This window comes from Antennarius striatus, chromosome 15 (assembly GCF_040054535.1).
Source record: "Antennarius striatus isolate MH-2024 chromosome 15, ASM4005453v1, whole genome shotgun sequence".
Taxonomy (NCBI): Eukaryota; Metazoa; Chordata; class Actinopteri; order Lophiiformes; family Antennariidae; genus Antennarius; species Antennarius striatus.
The window spans coordinates 11302786-11318908 of record NC_090790.1 but is presented as its reverse complement, the minus strand read 5'-3'; the positions used below and the strand labels follow the sequence as shown (position 1 = coordinate 11318908).

Genomic DNA, 16123 nt, shown 5'->3' with positions numbered 1-16123 from the left:
CTCCTCAAATTCTCTGACAGCTAGAGAACGTGATCCTGCCTGCAGAGGGACTGCAGTGTGTGCTGCAGCAAGAGAGAGCAATGAGAGAGAAAGAGAGGGAGTGTGTGTGAGTGTGTGTGTGTGTGTGTGTGTGTGTGTGTGTGTGTGTGTGTGTGTGTGTGTGTGTGTGTGTGTGTGTGTGTGTGTGTGTGTGTGTGTGTGTGTGTATGTGTGTGTGCACGTGTGTGCGTATGTATGTGGAAGAGAGAGAGAGAGAAAGCGAGAGAGATGGGGGTGGTCAGGCAAAATAAGCCACATGCATAAGGAGAGAGCCAGAGTGAGAGAGCATGTGTGTGTGAAAACTGCGCATGTGTGACTGTGAGGTGCACTGAATGGAGCAGACAGAGAAGGATAAAGAGGAGTAATGAACGGCAGCTGAGACAAGAGGAAGAGATAACAGCAGAGGAGAGGGTGAGAAGGAGAAGTGAGGTTTTTTTTACCTGAACGCCAGACGAAAAGAAAGGAAGGAAAGAGAAAGGGAGGCCCAGCAACGGAAGCTCAGATCAAGAAGGAGCCCAGTGGTATGACAGGAAAAGGTAGAGGGATGGAGAAAGAGAGAGTAGAGGGTGACACTTAGGCACAGCTTAGAGCAGAGAGAGAGAGAGAGCAGAGGTGGAGGAGTGAAGGACAAAAGCACCAGACAGAAGACGAAGACTGGAAAGAGGGATGCAGCGCTTGACAAAAACAACCTGAGACGTGACGCATCCACGCCTCCATCTTACATCTCCTACATATTTCCCTTGTTCATTTTGCTAGAATCAGACAGACAGGAGGGAGCATCCTCCCCTGTGACATCCGCTTGAACAACACGACCGAGATGATCCATTTCAACCTCACACAACCGCATCAGCAGCTTTTGACGGCAAACAACTAGAAACCAACGTGACGAGGCGAGAAAGGACTGGAATGAGAGAAGTGCGTAGGCAGACAGGTGAGGATGAGAGAAAGGTTTTTGTTTGCGTCAAAGAAAAGGTGTTGTGTGTGTGTGTGTGTGCGTGTGTGTGTGTGTGTGTGTGTGTGTGTGTGTGTGTGTGTGTGTTTTTCTGTTGGTTAATCTGAATAGTTTGGAGGTGGTCTCTGCCTTTTTTTGCTTTGTTATGTTAAAATGGGATTTACGTGGATGTTGCATCACGGTCATCCATTTTACGGACGCGCACACAAAATTCATGATGCATGAATGAAGACACACACACACACACACACACACACACACACACACACACACACACACACACACAAACACACAGAAAAAAACCCACACTGATAGGAGTGAATTCTTTAGGATCTGTGATTAAGACAGTGATGATGTTTGAGATTTGGTGAGATGGTGCTATGTCTTTACAGGATATGACATTTAACAGACCTTTGCACAGACAGACTGTGCAGAGGGGGGCAGGAAGAAGGCAGCGTTGGGGGGGGGAGCAATGGGGACAGGGCAGTAACAGCCTGTTCTGTAGCCGTCAGCAGCAATAAGGCATCTCCATATTGGCCGTACATCCGTGCTGCAGTGAGAGAGCTGAGTACAACATGCTGCAATTGCATAACCGCCCCTGATCGCACACCCCTCCCACATGACAAAGCCACATCAAATATTTGGCCACCTTGCCTCCTATGTCAGACCCTCCTCATGATCTGCTCGAGCATCATCAACAAAGCCGACCGCCTTAAGCTCTGCTCTGAGGAGCCTCCTTGAAAGACAAATCAATTGCGCGAATCGATGAAGCGTCTGTTGTTACTCAACATTTCCCTTTAGCACTTCAATGAGGTCTGAATCAGGAACAGCCATGACAATGTTTGCTTTATTATTCCACCTGTGTGCAGCTCTGCCATGTTGATGTTGCAGCTACACACACACAAGAACAAAGAGCACTTCATTGAAATGAATTGCAAAAGCAAAATGGCCGATGTCTGCACGGATGACAGCGGGCTGAATTATTAAAATAACACATCGCCTCATATTCGCCCTGTTTCTGCTCATGCAAAAACACTGACATGTGACTGCCACCATGCTGCAGTGTGTGGAAGGTTTTTGTGTGCTTGATGGAGTGACTGCTCTTGAAGGAATGAGAGCCAAACATCATCTGGATGTGAATCATGGTGACAAAACTAAATCTGTTAGTTACATCTTGGCATTTAAAATATGTTGGCTTTTCATTAAATCGCTGCATGTGTAAATCAGTTCCTCTGATTGTAAGCAATGGCATGCAGTTTAAAGACAATAATGACATAAATCTTGACGTTTTATACATTATACATGTAACACTATGAATAGAAAAATAACGCACCATAAATACATTTATATTTAGATCATCAACAATATTTCCCTGAATCCCTGCAAGCAACATGACGTCTGTTGAGAATCTGTCACCAGAAAGCAAACTGTAAATGTGTGGATTTGTCCACAGATCATGCTAGAGTTACAACATGTCACGCTTTGAAAAAATAACATAATATCCCACCCAGGTTTGAGGAGATATGTGCACTTTTCCCAGTCGAGGCATGAATGTGAATGCACATCTCAACATAGCTGAAATACCTGACATACTACTGGCATGTAGTGCGGGGCACAAAGACCTGGACTGTCCAGGTCCAATGGACAGATGGATGGATGGCGAGAGGGAGAGTTTGCTAGATCGACAGATTTCCATTGAGAGAAGAGGGAGGCAGGGAGACAAGCGAATGCAGGGTCTCTATGACTCATCCAGAACATGCTGCCCTTCTCCTGCTGCTGCCCGATCCACACAGGTCAGACTTGTACTGAGAGATAACATTTTGGGAGTGTGAGAGGATAGGAATGTTCTGGGCGTGTGGAGATCTGTGTGCGTTTCTCTCTCTGAAGTTGTGTTTGTTAAGGTTTAATGATTTCGAGATAAATTTAATAAGACATGCGCATCTCAAAAAATTCCTCTCAGCGACTACGGCTTGTCTGCTTGTTTGTGTGTCGACTGGAATGTAAAGGGTAGTGCCCTGTGCAAGTCAACTGATGGGGAGATTGTTCTTGGATAAGTGTGTGTGTGTGTGTGTGTGTGTGTGTGTGTGTGTGTGTGTGTGTGTGTGTGTGTGTGTGTGTGTGTGTGTGTGTGTGTGTGTGTGTGTGTGTGTGTGTGTGTGTGTGTATTCAGGTCTGTGTGTGTTTAGTGGTCTGAGGAATTTGCTGCTGAGACAGACTCCTCTAATATCTCTGTGGTCGGCTTTCCTCTTCCTCCTCTTACTTGTGATAAGAAGGTCAAATGCCTGCCATGATTTCATTAGTGTTATAATTTCTCTACAGGGAGAACTATGTATGCTTACAGATAAACACACACACACACACACACACACACTCACACACGCACACACACAGCAAATGTCAAGACTGGGACAGAGCTGCGATACTGGGTTAATATGGTGGCCGTTTGGAGATGAACTTCTTACATAACCAGAAAGGTTTTCCTCAATTAGGAGGAGGCTGCGCCAAGACGGCCCATCATCAGGTAGTCTGACTTATTTATCAGCCCATTTCAGAGTGCTCTCACCAAATTAGAGGGTAGTTTCAGATGCTTCATGTCCCCAAGGGTCAAAAGCTCCTAGCTCAATCAGCTTGGATGCTTTATAAAGTCGAGCCTTGCCACCACTAGGCAGACGAATAATCTCTGTTAAAATGTTTAAATCCACAAAACACGTCCAGGTCTCTGAAAAGTGAAGCTGATTGTCATAATTTTGAATAATAGGTTAAATAACCAAAATATTTCTACTGAGATTTTACAGTAATTCTGTATTTATGTGGAGAATAAGATATCTATTCGATAATTTCAATCTATTTTTATATAATGAAAACATCATTTCTATGAGTATTTATCATACTATATTGCTGTTCGTTGTTATTTGTTGATCGATAAATGCACTAATACACGCATGCATATGGAACTGGTTTGATAGAACAACATTAGTTCAAACTATAATTTGCTATAGTGTATTTTGAAAGTAAAACTAACTTTCAGATAGCCATAAATAGAACTGGGAAACAATATAATAATAACCTGTGACTCGTGATGTAGGGCAGGTGCTTCTGAAGTGGGGGTTAGAAACACCAGTGATGGGGGTCAAACATGAAGTCTAATTGATTTTTTTTTAAAAACCATCCAGAATTGTTTAAAAAAAATAGGTAGTTTAATTTAAAATAAAAGCCATGCAACTTGTGTTTGAATGAGCGTGCTTGTGCCAGTCTTTAGTGTCACATCTGATCATATCGTCTTCATGGATTTTCGGTCAAATTCATAAGTTCAGGGAAGTAATAATAGTATTAAAAAATTGTTCTTAAATGGTTTGTTTAAATTTTGAGAAGTTTCTAATATAGTGAAACTCAGTTGACCTGCACACTCTTGCATGGTGTTTAAACTGATTTCCATAATTGTGACTCTCATAAATATTGTGATCATGACTGTGTTTCATTTAGCTCTCAGCATTATATTTGTGAATCATGTTGCCCCAGGAAGGACATAATGTTCCCATTCAGAGTGTTTTTTCTTTAGAAATATCTTCTAAAAGCACAAAGCATCATCACCTTATTTATATTATTTTTATTCTGTGAATAAATGGATTCTGTATTAGAGATGCACTTTCAGAGCTGAAAGGACACATTTTGAAGTATTACGAGTAATTTTGTCCAATATTTTGTATTTGTTGGAAGTAAAGCGCGAAATATATGCAGCTCCAGTCAGAAGGATAAAGGGGAAGAAACAATTTTCTGCCTGCTTGCCCATTGTGGCTTGCTGCATCACATGAAAGTAATGGGCTGAAACACTTCAGCCTGTTCAGTGCATTTCTCTCATTCAGTGTAAATCTTCAACAGGGGTTGGGAGCAGGAAACCACTCAGAGGTAAATAGATAAACCAGAAATAGAAACAAGATTGCTCTCCCTCTCTCTCTCTCTCTCTCTCTCTCTCTCTCTCTCCCTTCCTCTCTTTCTCCATGTAGGTCACCTCCTATGCTGTGTTTTTTTTTCTCCCTCTAATGAATCATCACAGTTGACAGCTGTGCAGACAATGAGAGATGTGTCATCCTCCCTCCTCTGCTGTTCGCCAGCTATTATTCTGTTCAAATTAGAACTTTTCATACATGCATATATTTGCTTTCATAAACCCACACACAGCTGAAACCGGTTCCCACATATGCTTCAGTCTTGGTGACGCAACTCACAAGATGCTGATAGAGAACAGGAAGTGTGTCAATAGCTGGACGACAAGGTGTCACAATCACCTGCCGGGACCAGTGTGGCAGGTTATATTTACACTTTATGTACACAGTTTACAACACAGTTCTACCTTCTGGGGCTGCTTCACTAACACAGCTTTTATAAGATTTGTCATAAATGTGAAGGTTTTTCTGTGTTACATTTTTACATCACATAAAGATCCCTTCAAGCATTTTTTTTTTTAGCTTACAGGAGGGGGTAATAATTGGTGTGGAGGGACTTTGAATCATAATCTCAGTATTTCTAAAATGCTACTTAAAGCAAAAAGAGTTTAGTTATTAGAGCAAACGACCAGCACTGCAAAACACTTCCAGCATGTGTTTAAAAGCTCAGTTTAAAAGTTTTTTTGTTGTTGTTGTATTTTAAAATACATTAATGTACTTTTTTAAATACCTGAGATCACAGTAAAGTGGGGATAGATTACTAGAAGCACCTCTGAATACACAGTAATCTAACAAAATGCACCTCCTGTGACTTTGAAAGTGAACTGATTTACACTCACCACAGATGTTACTCATCTGACATGTTGTGGTAAATGTCTTCTTTGAAATGTCATTACATGTCAACATAATTATCCAGCACATTGTGATTAGTCAAAAACAAACTACAATTTCTTGTGCTGTGCCAAGTTTACAACAGGTTTTCTTTACCTCATGGGTTTTCTTGGTAGCTTCAGTCTTCAGTTCAATACCAACAAAAAAGAGACCTTTACAGGGCACAGAATTAAAATTTTTAGTATTGAAGAATCATTTAATTTGGAATTAAACAATCATTTTCACTCAGTCTGTTGCTTTTCAACTTCTGATTGCATATCAAATGTAAAACTTTTCTCATTTTGTTTATGAATGTGCGCAGCAGACCAGAAATGTGTGTATTTTACAAATCTTTTTCTTGTTTTTACAGGCAGACGGACAAAAGGAAGCAAAGAAAAGACAAGTAACAAACCCGAGATACTGAAAAGTGACACAAGCACAGAGGCATCCGTCTGACTGTTATCATATCATCTCCTCATTTGGGAGGATTGTCTTTAAAATAAAAACTCTTCACTCCAAACTCGGGGGAATTTAGGAGTCTTGGAGTTTCAAAGACTAATTTCAGTAAACGAATGTTGGAGACCTCCTCCTACATTCTTAACACCAATCCAACTCAAGGGTCGTCTGACCTGGATCAAGAACGGAGACAAAGACTCAAAGTTTTTTCCTTTCTGCTCATACGCTTAAGTTGATGCGTAACACACCGCTAGGCTGAAACAGGAAGTTACATTTAAGCAAGAAACACATGCAAGGGCTAGTTTGAGAAGACAAGTTTCCTTGGCAGGCCACAGGATCTACTCAAAAACAAACACTCTTGGACCTTTCTAGACTGCCTGAACTTATTTCCCCCACCTGCTCCCTCGCCCTCTCCATCCTCTATGAATGCAGATATTCACCAACCTTTACTATATGTGTGTATGTGAGCATAAATATTATTTATTGGTGTTATCGCTGTGTGAAACGTTTCTGTGCTGAATTGTCCTTGTATATCAGTCTTGTGCAAATAGCTCTCAGAGGCAGGGACATCAGCGTAAGTGAAGGTTAAACAACAGAATAACTGTCGTATGTAGTCAACACCAGTCTGTAAACTGGACTGTTAAGTCATCTATACATATCAGAAGAATAACTGCTGAGGGTTGTGGTGCTCTGGCTGAACCCTTCTTTCCGTTGATCCCTCATAAAGACTCAGGCTGAAAAAAACACACAGGAGGGGTCGGCTCTGAGGAAACATGGAGGCAACTATCCGTCCCCACGTACCATCGAATGGCTGATTTCTGAGAAACAGTCCGATTATTTCCCCCCCAGCCCAGAAGCAGGCGGACGTGTCTTGCGCTGATAAGAGTCACAGTCCCTGTCGCTTCCACTTTCAAAAAGTGCGAATGTCCTGCCTCAGGCGTCAGCCCATCACCATCCCCATGGACACAGTCAAGATCATTCAGTCGGAGAAGTTCCCCCGAGAGTGCCCTGTGCCTGTCACTCAACCACGCTATGCTCCGCCCCCCAGAGTGGCGTGGGATGGTGGAGGCGAGGGCGAGATCATCGTCAACCAGGCTTGCAGCGACCTCACCCTGGACATGGCAGGTTCCCCCCGACCGATGGTCCCCCCTGTGGCTCCTGTGATTCGCAGGGAGCATAGCTTCTTGTCGCAGCGCAAAACCAGTGCCAACGAAATCTGTTACCACCAGTTCCAATACAAGATGGAAGACGTGATAGTCAACCAGTATGTGCTGCGCTCCTCCTCCACCTCTTCTTCCACTTCCTCCTCATCCTCATCGGGACCCGTCATGCCCTGCGAGCCGCTGGACTGCCCCACTTGTGGTCACACCTACAACTTTGCCGGCAAGCGTCCACGTATCCTCTCCTGCCTGCACTCGGTGTGTGAGGAGTGCCTGCAGATCCTCTATGAATCCTGTCCCAAGTATAAGTTCATCTCCTGCCCTACATGCAGGCGCGAAACGGTGCTGTTCACTGACTACGGCCTTGCTGCTTTGGCCATCAACACCAGCATCTTGAGCCGCTTGCCCTCTGACCCCAACGGGCCCGTGCAATGGGGCGGGGAAGCCGACCGCAGCTGCTACCAGACGGTGCGCCAGTACTGCCAGTCTGCCTGCACCTGTCAGATTGCCAACCCTTTGTCCTCCTGTGGCATCATGTAGATAGGGGGGGGGGGGCAATGCAGGCATGACTCAACGCTGCCCCCAACACTACCACCACCACTCTTATCGTCTATAAGCTATACCCTTCTCTGCCAAGTCTCTCTGTTGCTCACACACATCCAGTAAATAAATAAATCCCTCCACAGATGTTATCTATATATATATTTAATAGCACAGATGGATGCTGTGTGGGTCTAATGGATGCTGATGGTTCGAGATACTTAAAAAAAAAAATGTATGTATGTATGTATGGAGATATATATATATATATATATATATATATATATATATATATATATATATATATATATAAATGTATTTTATGTATGAAGTGCAATCCTATTCACCTTCTTGTTTGGATGTGTTTGTCATTGACATCTCTTTACATGGGAATGCCATGGGAGGTATACCCCCCAACCTAGGTGAATAAAACTGAAATGAAAGTAACTGTGTGTGTTCTGCACTTGTTATGTGTCAAGCAGCAAAGAGATGGCTTTCATTTAAACATTTATAAAATAGTGGGTTAAAATAGTAAGTTATTCTTTTTAAAGTTGAAAGAAGCTTAAATAATTTCCTAAAAGAGTAAAGCTTTATTATGGCTTTTGTTTTTGGAACTTTTCTTGAAATGATTTAAATAATCAGGTACAATGCTATTCATTCATTTTAGGGTGTTTTTATTCCATAGTACCAAATTGTTTGACTTTTGTCAAGCAAGCATATAAAATATTCTGTGGATTTAATGTCTCAAAGTTGAGGATCTGCTATTCTAATCTCTTTATACAGTAATTATACTCAAGAATTGATATATAGAATAATTTATAAAAGATCACAGGATTGATTTGAAATCAATAACATAATCATGTTTGCCTTCTAAGTTCATATTTAAGAGGACAGTCAGCATATGCAGAGTGGTTGTCTATCATTTCAGCTTGTATTACAGGGAGAAGAGATCAAGAAGGTAGAGGATTTTTAGTACTTAGGGTCAACAGCTCAGAGCAATCGAGAGTGTGGAAAAGAGGTGAAGAAGTGTTTACAGGCAGGATGGAATGGGTAAAGAAAAGTGTCAGGTGTGATGTGTGATAGAAGAGTTTCAGCTAGAATGAAATGAAAGGTGTACAAAACTGTGGTGAGACCAGCGATGTTGTTTGGTCTAGAGACAGTGTCACTGAAGAAAAGACAGGAGACAGAGCTGGAGGTAGCAGAGATGAAGATGCTGAGGTTCTCTCTGGGAGTGACCAGGAAGGATAGGATCAGGAATGAGTACATCAGAGGGATAGCACATGTTAGAGGTTTTGGAGATGAAGTCAGAGAGGCCAGACTGGGATGGTTTGGACATGTCCAGAGGAGAGATAGTGAATATATTGGTAGAAGGATGCTGAGTTTTGAACTGCCAGGCAGGAGGCCTAGAGGAAGACCAAAGAGGAGGTTTATGGATGTAGTGAAAGAGGACATGAAGGTAGTTGGTGTGAGAGAAGAGGATGCAGAAGACAGGGTTAGATGGAGACAACTGATTTGCTGTGGCGAGCCCTGAAAGGAAAAGCTGAAAGGAGAAGAAGAAGATTTCAAATGTGCCCACGCAGCAATATTTACTGTTAGAGAAGCAGATGTGGGTGATTGCTGCATCACTCAGACTGAAGGGGAAGTCTGCTTGAAAGCAGCGACGGCGCTCAGACATTTAAATGGAAGTTTTCTCTTGAGAAATGAAACCAAAATGTCCATCATCATTATTCCGACATAGTCTTCCTCCTGCTCCTTTTGAACAGCATGCTCAGCCGTTGGCGGGTAGAGGTTTTCTCAAATGACTGCATCTGTTGGCTGCATAGATAAAAAATTTATGAAACAGAGCTGAAGCAAGTCATTGCAAAGCTGTAAGATATTAAAAAGAGGACAAGATGTTAGAGGAACAGAAGCACAGACTGGAATAGAACATGCCACAATGGCGAAGTGAACATATTTCCTTATTTGAGATTAAGAATACTGGTTAACAGATTAACAGAATAACTCACCTTTTATCTCTGAGAACAGATTCATCTCTTTTCAAGGGCCTTATTCTAAATGTCCAGTTCTTGGCAACTTTGCTCCTCTCCTTTACTTCAGAATCCTGAAAAGATAAAATAAAAATTGACATTTTTTATTTCTATTTCCTCATACAAGCTCACTGGACATTGTATAAAAATGTAGATTTTATAATTTTATACAGCATGCAGGGATTTGCTTAACTCCACATGAAACTGATGACAGCAGGAAAACAACATTTCAAATAATGAAGCAGAAAAGTTTTGGAGTTTTTTAAAATGATGTGCTGACTTAGAAACTGATTAAAGCAATATGCTTCATAGAAATGTGTACTGGGTCAGAATGACCTGCACACTGCACATTCTGCGTACAGCATAACTGAGGAGACTAGTTGTCCTTTTGAAAGTACAAGATTTGTACATTCTTGTCTAATGAAGGATTTCAGCTGTCTTGTTTAGTTTTGCATCTCTTTTGATGTATTTTAGGTTCTAAAATATTCATAAAAGTTTTCCTGTAAATGACTGTCTACATGTCAGCCTATGTTGCTCCAAAACCATTACAATATATACTATTCACCATTAATGGTCTCAGAAATTAGGATGTTACCCACTCACTAATGCACCTCCATACCGCCGTGGGTGCTGGTGTTTTGAACTATGTGCTGATAACAAGCAGGACAGTCCTCCTCCTCTTTAAATTGGAAGACACAGCATTTATGACTTCCAAAAAAATCATTGCAATTTTATTTTGACAAACATCATTCTTAAATTGTTAAACTTTTTGTCAGTACACTCTTTGACAAAGTGATAAACCCCTCCCCATCCTCAATAGGTCATAATATAAAACATTTTCCTCTATATTATCCCACAGTATTAACAGCCTGATGTGTCCTGTATAGTAATTTGCAGGTGTTCTTTATGACCATCGGTGTCCCGGTGCTGATGGTGTGTGTGTGTGTGTGTGTGTGCGTGTGTGTCTGTGTGTGTCTGTGTGTCTGTGTGTGTGTCTGTGTGTCTGTGTGTGTGTGGTAGTGGTGTGGGAGGGGCGCTCTACCTTCTTTGCATGGTCTTCCTCTTCCTTTTCCAGCAGGTCATCCGTACTCCGATACTGCCCTCTGTGGTTTGCATTCAGCTCTCCTGTGCCGATCAGATACCAGACATACAGTCTCAGAACACTTCTCATAAAAGAATGTGCTGAATATACATTTAAAGGGGTAAAAAACATGCTACAAAATAAAAATCTATGAAGCTTTTAGAGAAATAATTTTTTTTCAGCTAATAAACCAATGTCACATTTTATGATAATAAAAATGCAATTTTGTGCCTGCACATTAATTACTTATAATGTAAAAAAAAATGCAGTTGTGTCACTTCATGGTGCTCACAGTTTAACATGTTTGGAGTTTCTTTTTGTCTTTTTTTGCTTTTGTATTAAATGAAGATAATTTTGAAATGATGATCTTGATATGCAAGACATGTAATTAAGGAACAAAACACAGGTTAACAATTTCACTTGTCTTAAACCATTGAAGCAAATTTGCAAGTAATCAAAATTTAGTGGATACCTTTAGTGTACAAGTCACATAAATACAAAAAGAAGCCTTAAAGGCTGACTCACTTAAAGGAAGAGTCGTTATTGCTGGATTTGAAGCTGATCTCTGACGAAAATGTCTCTGATATTCTTTCCGACTTGGAGGTGAGCTTGAATTGTGCTCTGCACGTTCTTTATTTTCAAGACTTTGATAAGACAAAATCTCATACGCAGCTTCTGAGTCAGTCTGTCAGCGAGAAAGAGCCTTTAGTCATTTAAAAGACAATGTGCTTTCATTCAGATTCATCATGAAGCGAATGGGATGTGGAAACCAACACCCTAATACTGTAATTGCTTTTCAAAGTGGTGACGCATGAATGTCATCACCTGATCTACCTCCATCTCATGATGCCTCTGCAGGGTGTCCATCTCCATTCTTAATGCTCGGTTGTGCTTTTTTTGTCTGGCAATTTCTTCCAACATTTGGCACACTTGCTCCAAGTAGTTGAGCCCAGGACTTAGTCCTTCCCCTCTCTCTTCACTGGCATCCTGAATAGATCATTGGACAAGAAAAGCATTAGCTATTTCATTCAAACAGTGGGTTCTTTTGAGGTGCCCATGAAAAATGTTGCGGATTCAACAAATCAAAGCTGACATCCTGCGACACTTTAGAGCTAGTTGATGAGTTTTTAGGTCACTGTTTTTTTCCAAATGTAAGTATCTTGACATTTTCAGGATGGGCTTGATTTATAGTTTAACATTAATGATACCCAGATAGCCTTCCCCCACCCAAGGTACTGTTTGACAGCTACTTGATGGATTGACATGAAAATTATTAGCAATCAATCAACTCCCCGTATAAGTGAATTTTAGGCCAATATAGAGCATTTAATGATCCTACAAGAGCCAGGCCAAAATTCTAATATTTCTAAATATCAGCTTTACCTCTATTGTATTTTTCAATGCAAATACAACAGAGTGAACACCACACCACGTCAGCCGTGACATCAGCATTTAGGTCACTGTTCCTAAATCCAGCTTCAGTTCACTGCTGGCTTAGCGCAAGTACTCCCTCTGTACTCTAATTTACACCGTAGTGTTTTGATAAATAAATTTAGGTCTGTAAAACAAAAAACAAAATTCATACTTTTACGTAATTATTATTCAAACAGCACAGAAAGGCATTGGAGGTAATTAAAGACATGTCTAAAAATGTGACACAATATGATTAAATATGACCATGAAATATATCAAAAATGTAAAATAGATACAGGACATAGATAGATAGATAGATAGATAGATAGATAGATAGATAGATAGATAGATAGATAGATAGATAGATAGATAGATAGATAGATAGATAGATAGATAGATAGATAGATAGATAGATAGATAGATAGATAGATAGATAGATAGATAGATAGATAGATAGATAGATAGATAGATAGATAGATAGATAGATAGATAGATAGAAAGATAGATAGGTAAATAGTCTTGTTTGACTGGTTGATCAGTCATTGTTTTCTTTTCATGTAGAGCTGAAAACGTTTTTTGATTGCGATGATGAAAGCTTGATAATATATAATTATGGAAAGTGTGTAATTGAGTACAGTACCTATTCCAATTTGGCAATCTGTGCGTTTATCAAAGGAAAGGTCATGATATAATCGATGAAGCATGTGTACACACCCAAACACTAACCAGTTCAATGAATACAACCGGTTTCAGGATTCTAGTTGTTTTCATTGTCACCTGATTGTACTCAGTTTTGACAGATTTATAGATGAAAATCCCTCATTGTCTGTCACTTGCTGAATAAAAATAAATTTAAAATGAACTCTATATATTCAGCCATCTGTTTAAAATTTTGCCTTTCATGTTTTTTAAAACATGAAAGGCAGACTGTTTATCCTCTTCCTTTGTGACTATACCCATTCAGGCCTGTGGCAGAAAAATCACCTGGGCAGACTGGTTTATGACTCCTCACAGCAGAGACAGACTTGGGAAAGGTTACAAGAACGAAATAAGTCCTGTCTGCATGTTGACATACATGTCTGTCTTTAATTTGGAAAGCAAAATGTTGTGCTGCAACTCGTTAAAGTATAGGCCTTTTACACCGCATGCACTTTCTTTCATAATTTCTTCTCTAATATATACAAGCCGGTGGTACGATACGTATGCTACTTATGTTCAGGACGCACAGCCAGAAATATTTGTATCTCTTTGCTGTTTTCAAATATTTTCCTGGATATCTGAACAGAATCTGTTCTCTAACATACACAGGGTCTCACCTCTGATCCTGCATGAACTGAATGTTTATCCAATCTCATGTATGGTGGTTGTCTGTCCGTCTGCCTCATGGGCACCCAGGAGTCAGCCAACCATTCTTCTCCGGGCTGTTCAGATCTCATTAGTCCCAGCGGATGCTGTTTGAGTAAAAAAGATGCATGAGGTTGTTGCATGAACACCTCGTTCATACTGAGGGGCTCTGGAAGAGCTGGAGACTGTCTGCTGAATGTCTCCACTGTGTGGGGCTCCAAAAAGGATGGCAAATGTCTGCTGGAGATCTGCACCATGTGAGGCTCTAGAGATGTTGAAGACTGTCTGCTGAATGTCTCTCCTGGGTGGGGCTCCAGAGATGTTGAAGACTGTCTGCTGAATGTCTCTCCTGTGTGGGGCTCCAGAGATGTTGAAGACTGTCTGCTGAATGTCTCTCCTGGGTGGGGCTCCAGAGATGTTGAAGACTGTCTGCTGAATGTCTCTCCTGTGTGGGGCTCCAGAGATGTTGAAGACTGTCTGCTGAATGTCTCTCCTGGGTGGGGCTCCAGAGATGTTGAAGACTGTCTGCTGAATGTCTCTCCTGTGTGGGGCTCCAGAGATGCTAAAGACTGTCTGCTGAATGTCTCTCCTGGGTGGGGCTCCAGAGATGCTAAAGACTGTCTGCTGAATGTCTCTCCTGTGTGGGGCTCCAGAGATGTTGAAGACTGTCTGCTGAATGTCTCTCCTGTGTGGGGCTCCAGAGATGCTAAAGACTGTCTGCTGAATGTCTGTCCTGTGTGGGGCTCCAAAGGTGCTAGAGACTGTCCACTGAATGTCTGTCCTGTGTGGGGCTCCAAAGGTGCTAGAGACTGTCCACTGAATGTCTGTCCTGTGTGGGGCTCCAAAGGTGCTAGAGACTGTCCACTGAATATCTCTCCTGTGTGGGGCTCCAAAGGTCCTGGAGACTGTCCACTGAATGTCTCTCCTGTGTTTGACTCCAAAGGTGCTGGAGACTGTCCTCCGAATGTCTGTCCTGTGTTGGGCTCCAAAGGTGCTGCAGACTGTCCACCGAATGTGTCTCCAGTGTTGGGCTCCAAAGGTGCTGGAGACTGTCCTCCGAATGTCTCTGCTGTGTGGGGCTCCAAAAGTGCTGGAGACTGTCCTCCAAATGACTCTCCTGTATTAGGCTCCAAAGGTGCTGGAGAGAGGCTGTTGAGTGTTTCCACAGTGAGGAGTTCTGAACATGCTAGAGGTTGTCCACAGTGTGTCTCCAATGTGAGGTGCTCTGAAGATGCTGGAGGCTGTCTGCTGAGTGTCTCCTCGACTGTGAGGTGTTTTGAAGATGCTGTATGTTGTCGACTTACCACATCTTCTACTGTGAGGTGCCCAGAAGATGATTGAGGATGTCTCTTGAGTATCTCATCCACTACATGTCGTTCTGAATGGATACGAGAGATTTTCCCGACTCCCTTACTCTCTCTAAGGGGCTCCAAACATGTTCGAGATTTGTTGTTGAGCAGCTCATCCAACATAAGTTGCTCTTTTGAGACTCGAGACTGTTTGTTGAGCGGTATATTTACTGCAAGGTTCTCTGAAAAGGGTTTAGATTGTTGCCTAAGCTGCCCACCCTCTACAGAGTCCTCTAAAGATGCTTGAGACTGCTGCTTGAGCACATTATCCAATGGCAGACAGTCTGAAGATGCTCGGTCTCGTTGCCTGAGCAGCCTATCCCCTGTATGAGCCTTTGAAGACAGTTGAACAAATGGCTTGTACGACCTTTTTACCATGAAAGGCCGTGGAGCATACTTTATTTTTTCAGAATGAGTCCTTTGCAATGCTTGCTCCACTTTTTGATGCAGGTCCTTCTGAGGTTTGGTGGACCAGGAGGAAGACGACATACGTGATAGCGAAGGACAGGAAATAACAGAAGACTGCAGCTTCGAGGCTTGAATGAGTCCATTGTCCTTTCTTTCTGGGGAATATGTGTCGATTTCTATGTTGTCGGTTGAGACAGAGCAGGACGTAGCAGGAAAGGACATGTCAGAGCTGGCTGTCTCCACTCCAGAGTCCACAAATTCTGATTGCAGATTTGTCTCCATGTTAGAAGAAGCTGTAAGAAAGTTGTCACCATATTCTCCCAGGCATTCCGAGTATAAACACTGACCTTTGTCATTTACCCATGCCTCCATTAGGTTTCCAAAACTCCTGTATAGATTCATCACCAAGGGTTTCCCCTTTGTCCTTCAAATCTTTTCAGCACTGAACTGCAACAGGGAAACAGACAGCAGTTTTACAGCCCGCACAGTTCTTCGCTCAGGTGTTGTAGAATTTAAAACATGCCTTCTGATCCACCTCCA

At 41.9% G+C, this 16123-nt stretch overlaps 2 protein-coding genes across 3 annotated transcripts; one reads left to right on the top strand and one right to left on the bottom strand.

Moving 5' to 3' along the window:
• Window positions 1-313: 313 nt before the first annotated feature.
• On the top strand, window positions 314-8123 carry rnf208 (ring finger protein 208). Its single transcript, XM_068334973.1, has 3 exons — window positions 314-450; window positions 796-970; window positions 6176-8123. The coding sequence occupies exon 3, from the start codon at window positions 7185-7187 to the stop codon at window positions 7959-7961; it is 777 nt and encodes a 258-aa protein (XP_068191074.1). The 5' UTR covers window positions 314-450; window positions 796-970; window positions 6176-7184; the 3' UTR covers window positions 7962-8123.
• Window positions 8124-8672: 549 nt separating this feature from the next.
• On the bottom strand, window positions 8673-16123 carry si:dkey-106l3.7 (uncharacterized). Of its 2 annotated transcripts, none has more exons than XM_068335217.1 (6): window positions 13799-16123; window positions 11895-12056; window positions 11595-11754; window positions 11031-11113; window positions 9968-10062; window positions 8673-9776 (listed from the first exon to the last, which is right to left on the bottom strand). In XM_068335217.1, exons 1-6 carry the CDS (start codon window positions 15983-15985, stop codon window positions 9686-9688), a joined length of 2778 nt encoding a protein of 925 aa, XP_068191318.1. In that variant the 5' UTR covers window positions 15986-16123; the 3' UTR covers window positions 8673-9685. The 2 variants fall into 2 exon arrangements, with proteins under 2 accessions (XP_068191318.1, XP_068191319.1); XM_068335218.1 differs by having other exon boundaries at window positions 11904-12056.

Bases quoted from the DNA above. Each gene is read 5' to 3' on its own strand.
- rnf208 (XM_068334973.1), top strand. From the start codon at position 7,185: ATGTCCTGCCTCAGGCGTCAGCCCATCACCATCCCCATGGACACAGTC.
- si:dkey-106l3.7 (XM_068335217.1), bottom strand. From the start codon at position 15,985: ATGAATCTATACAGGAGTTTTGGAAACCTAATGGAGGCATGGGTAAAT. The intron at 11,114-11,594 runs GTGAGTCAGCCT...TGATCGGCACAG, and splicing joins AATAACGACTCTTCCTTTAA to GAGAGCTGAATGCAAACCAC. The intron at 10,063-11,030 runs GTAGAGCGCCCC...TTATCTTTTCAG, and splicing joins AGGAAGACCATGCAAAGAAG to GATTCTGAAGTAAAGGAGAG.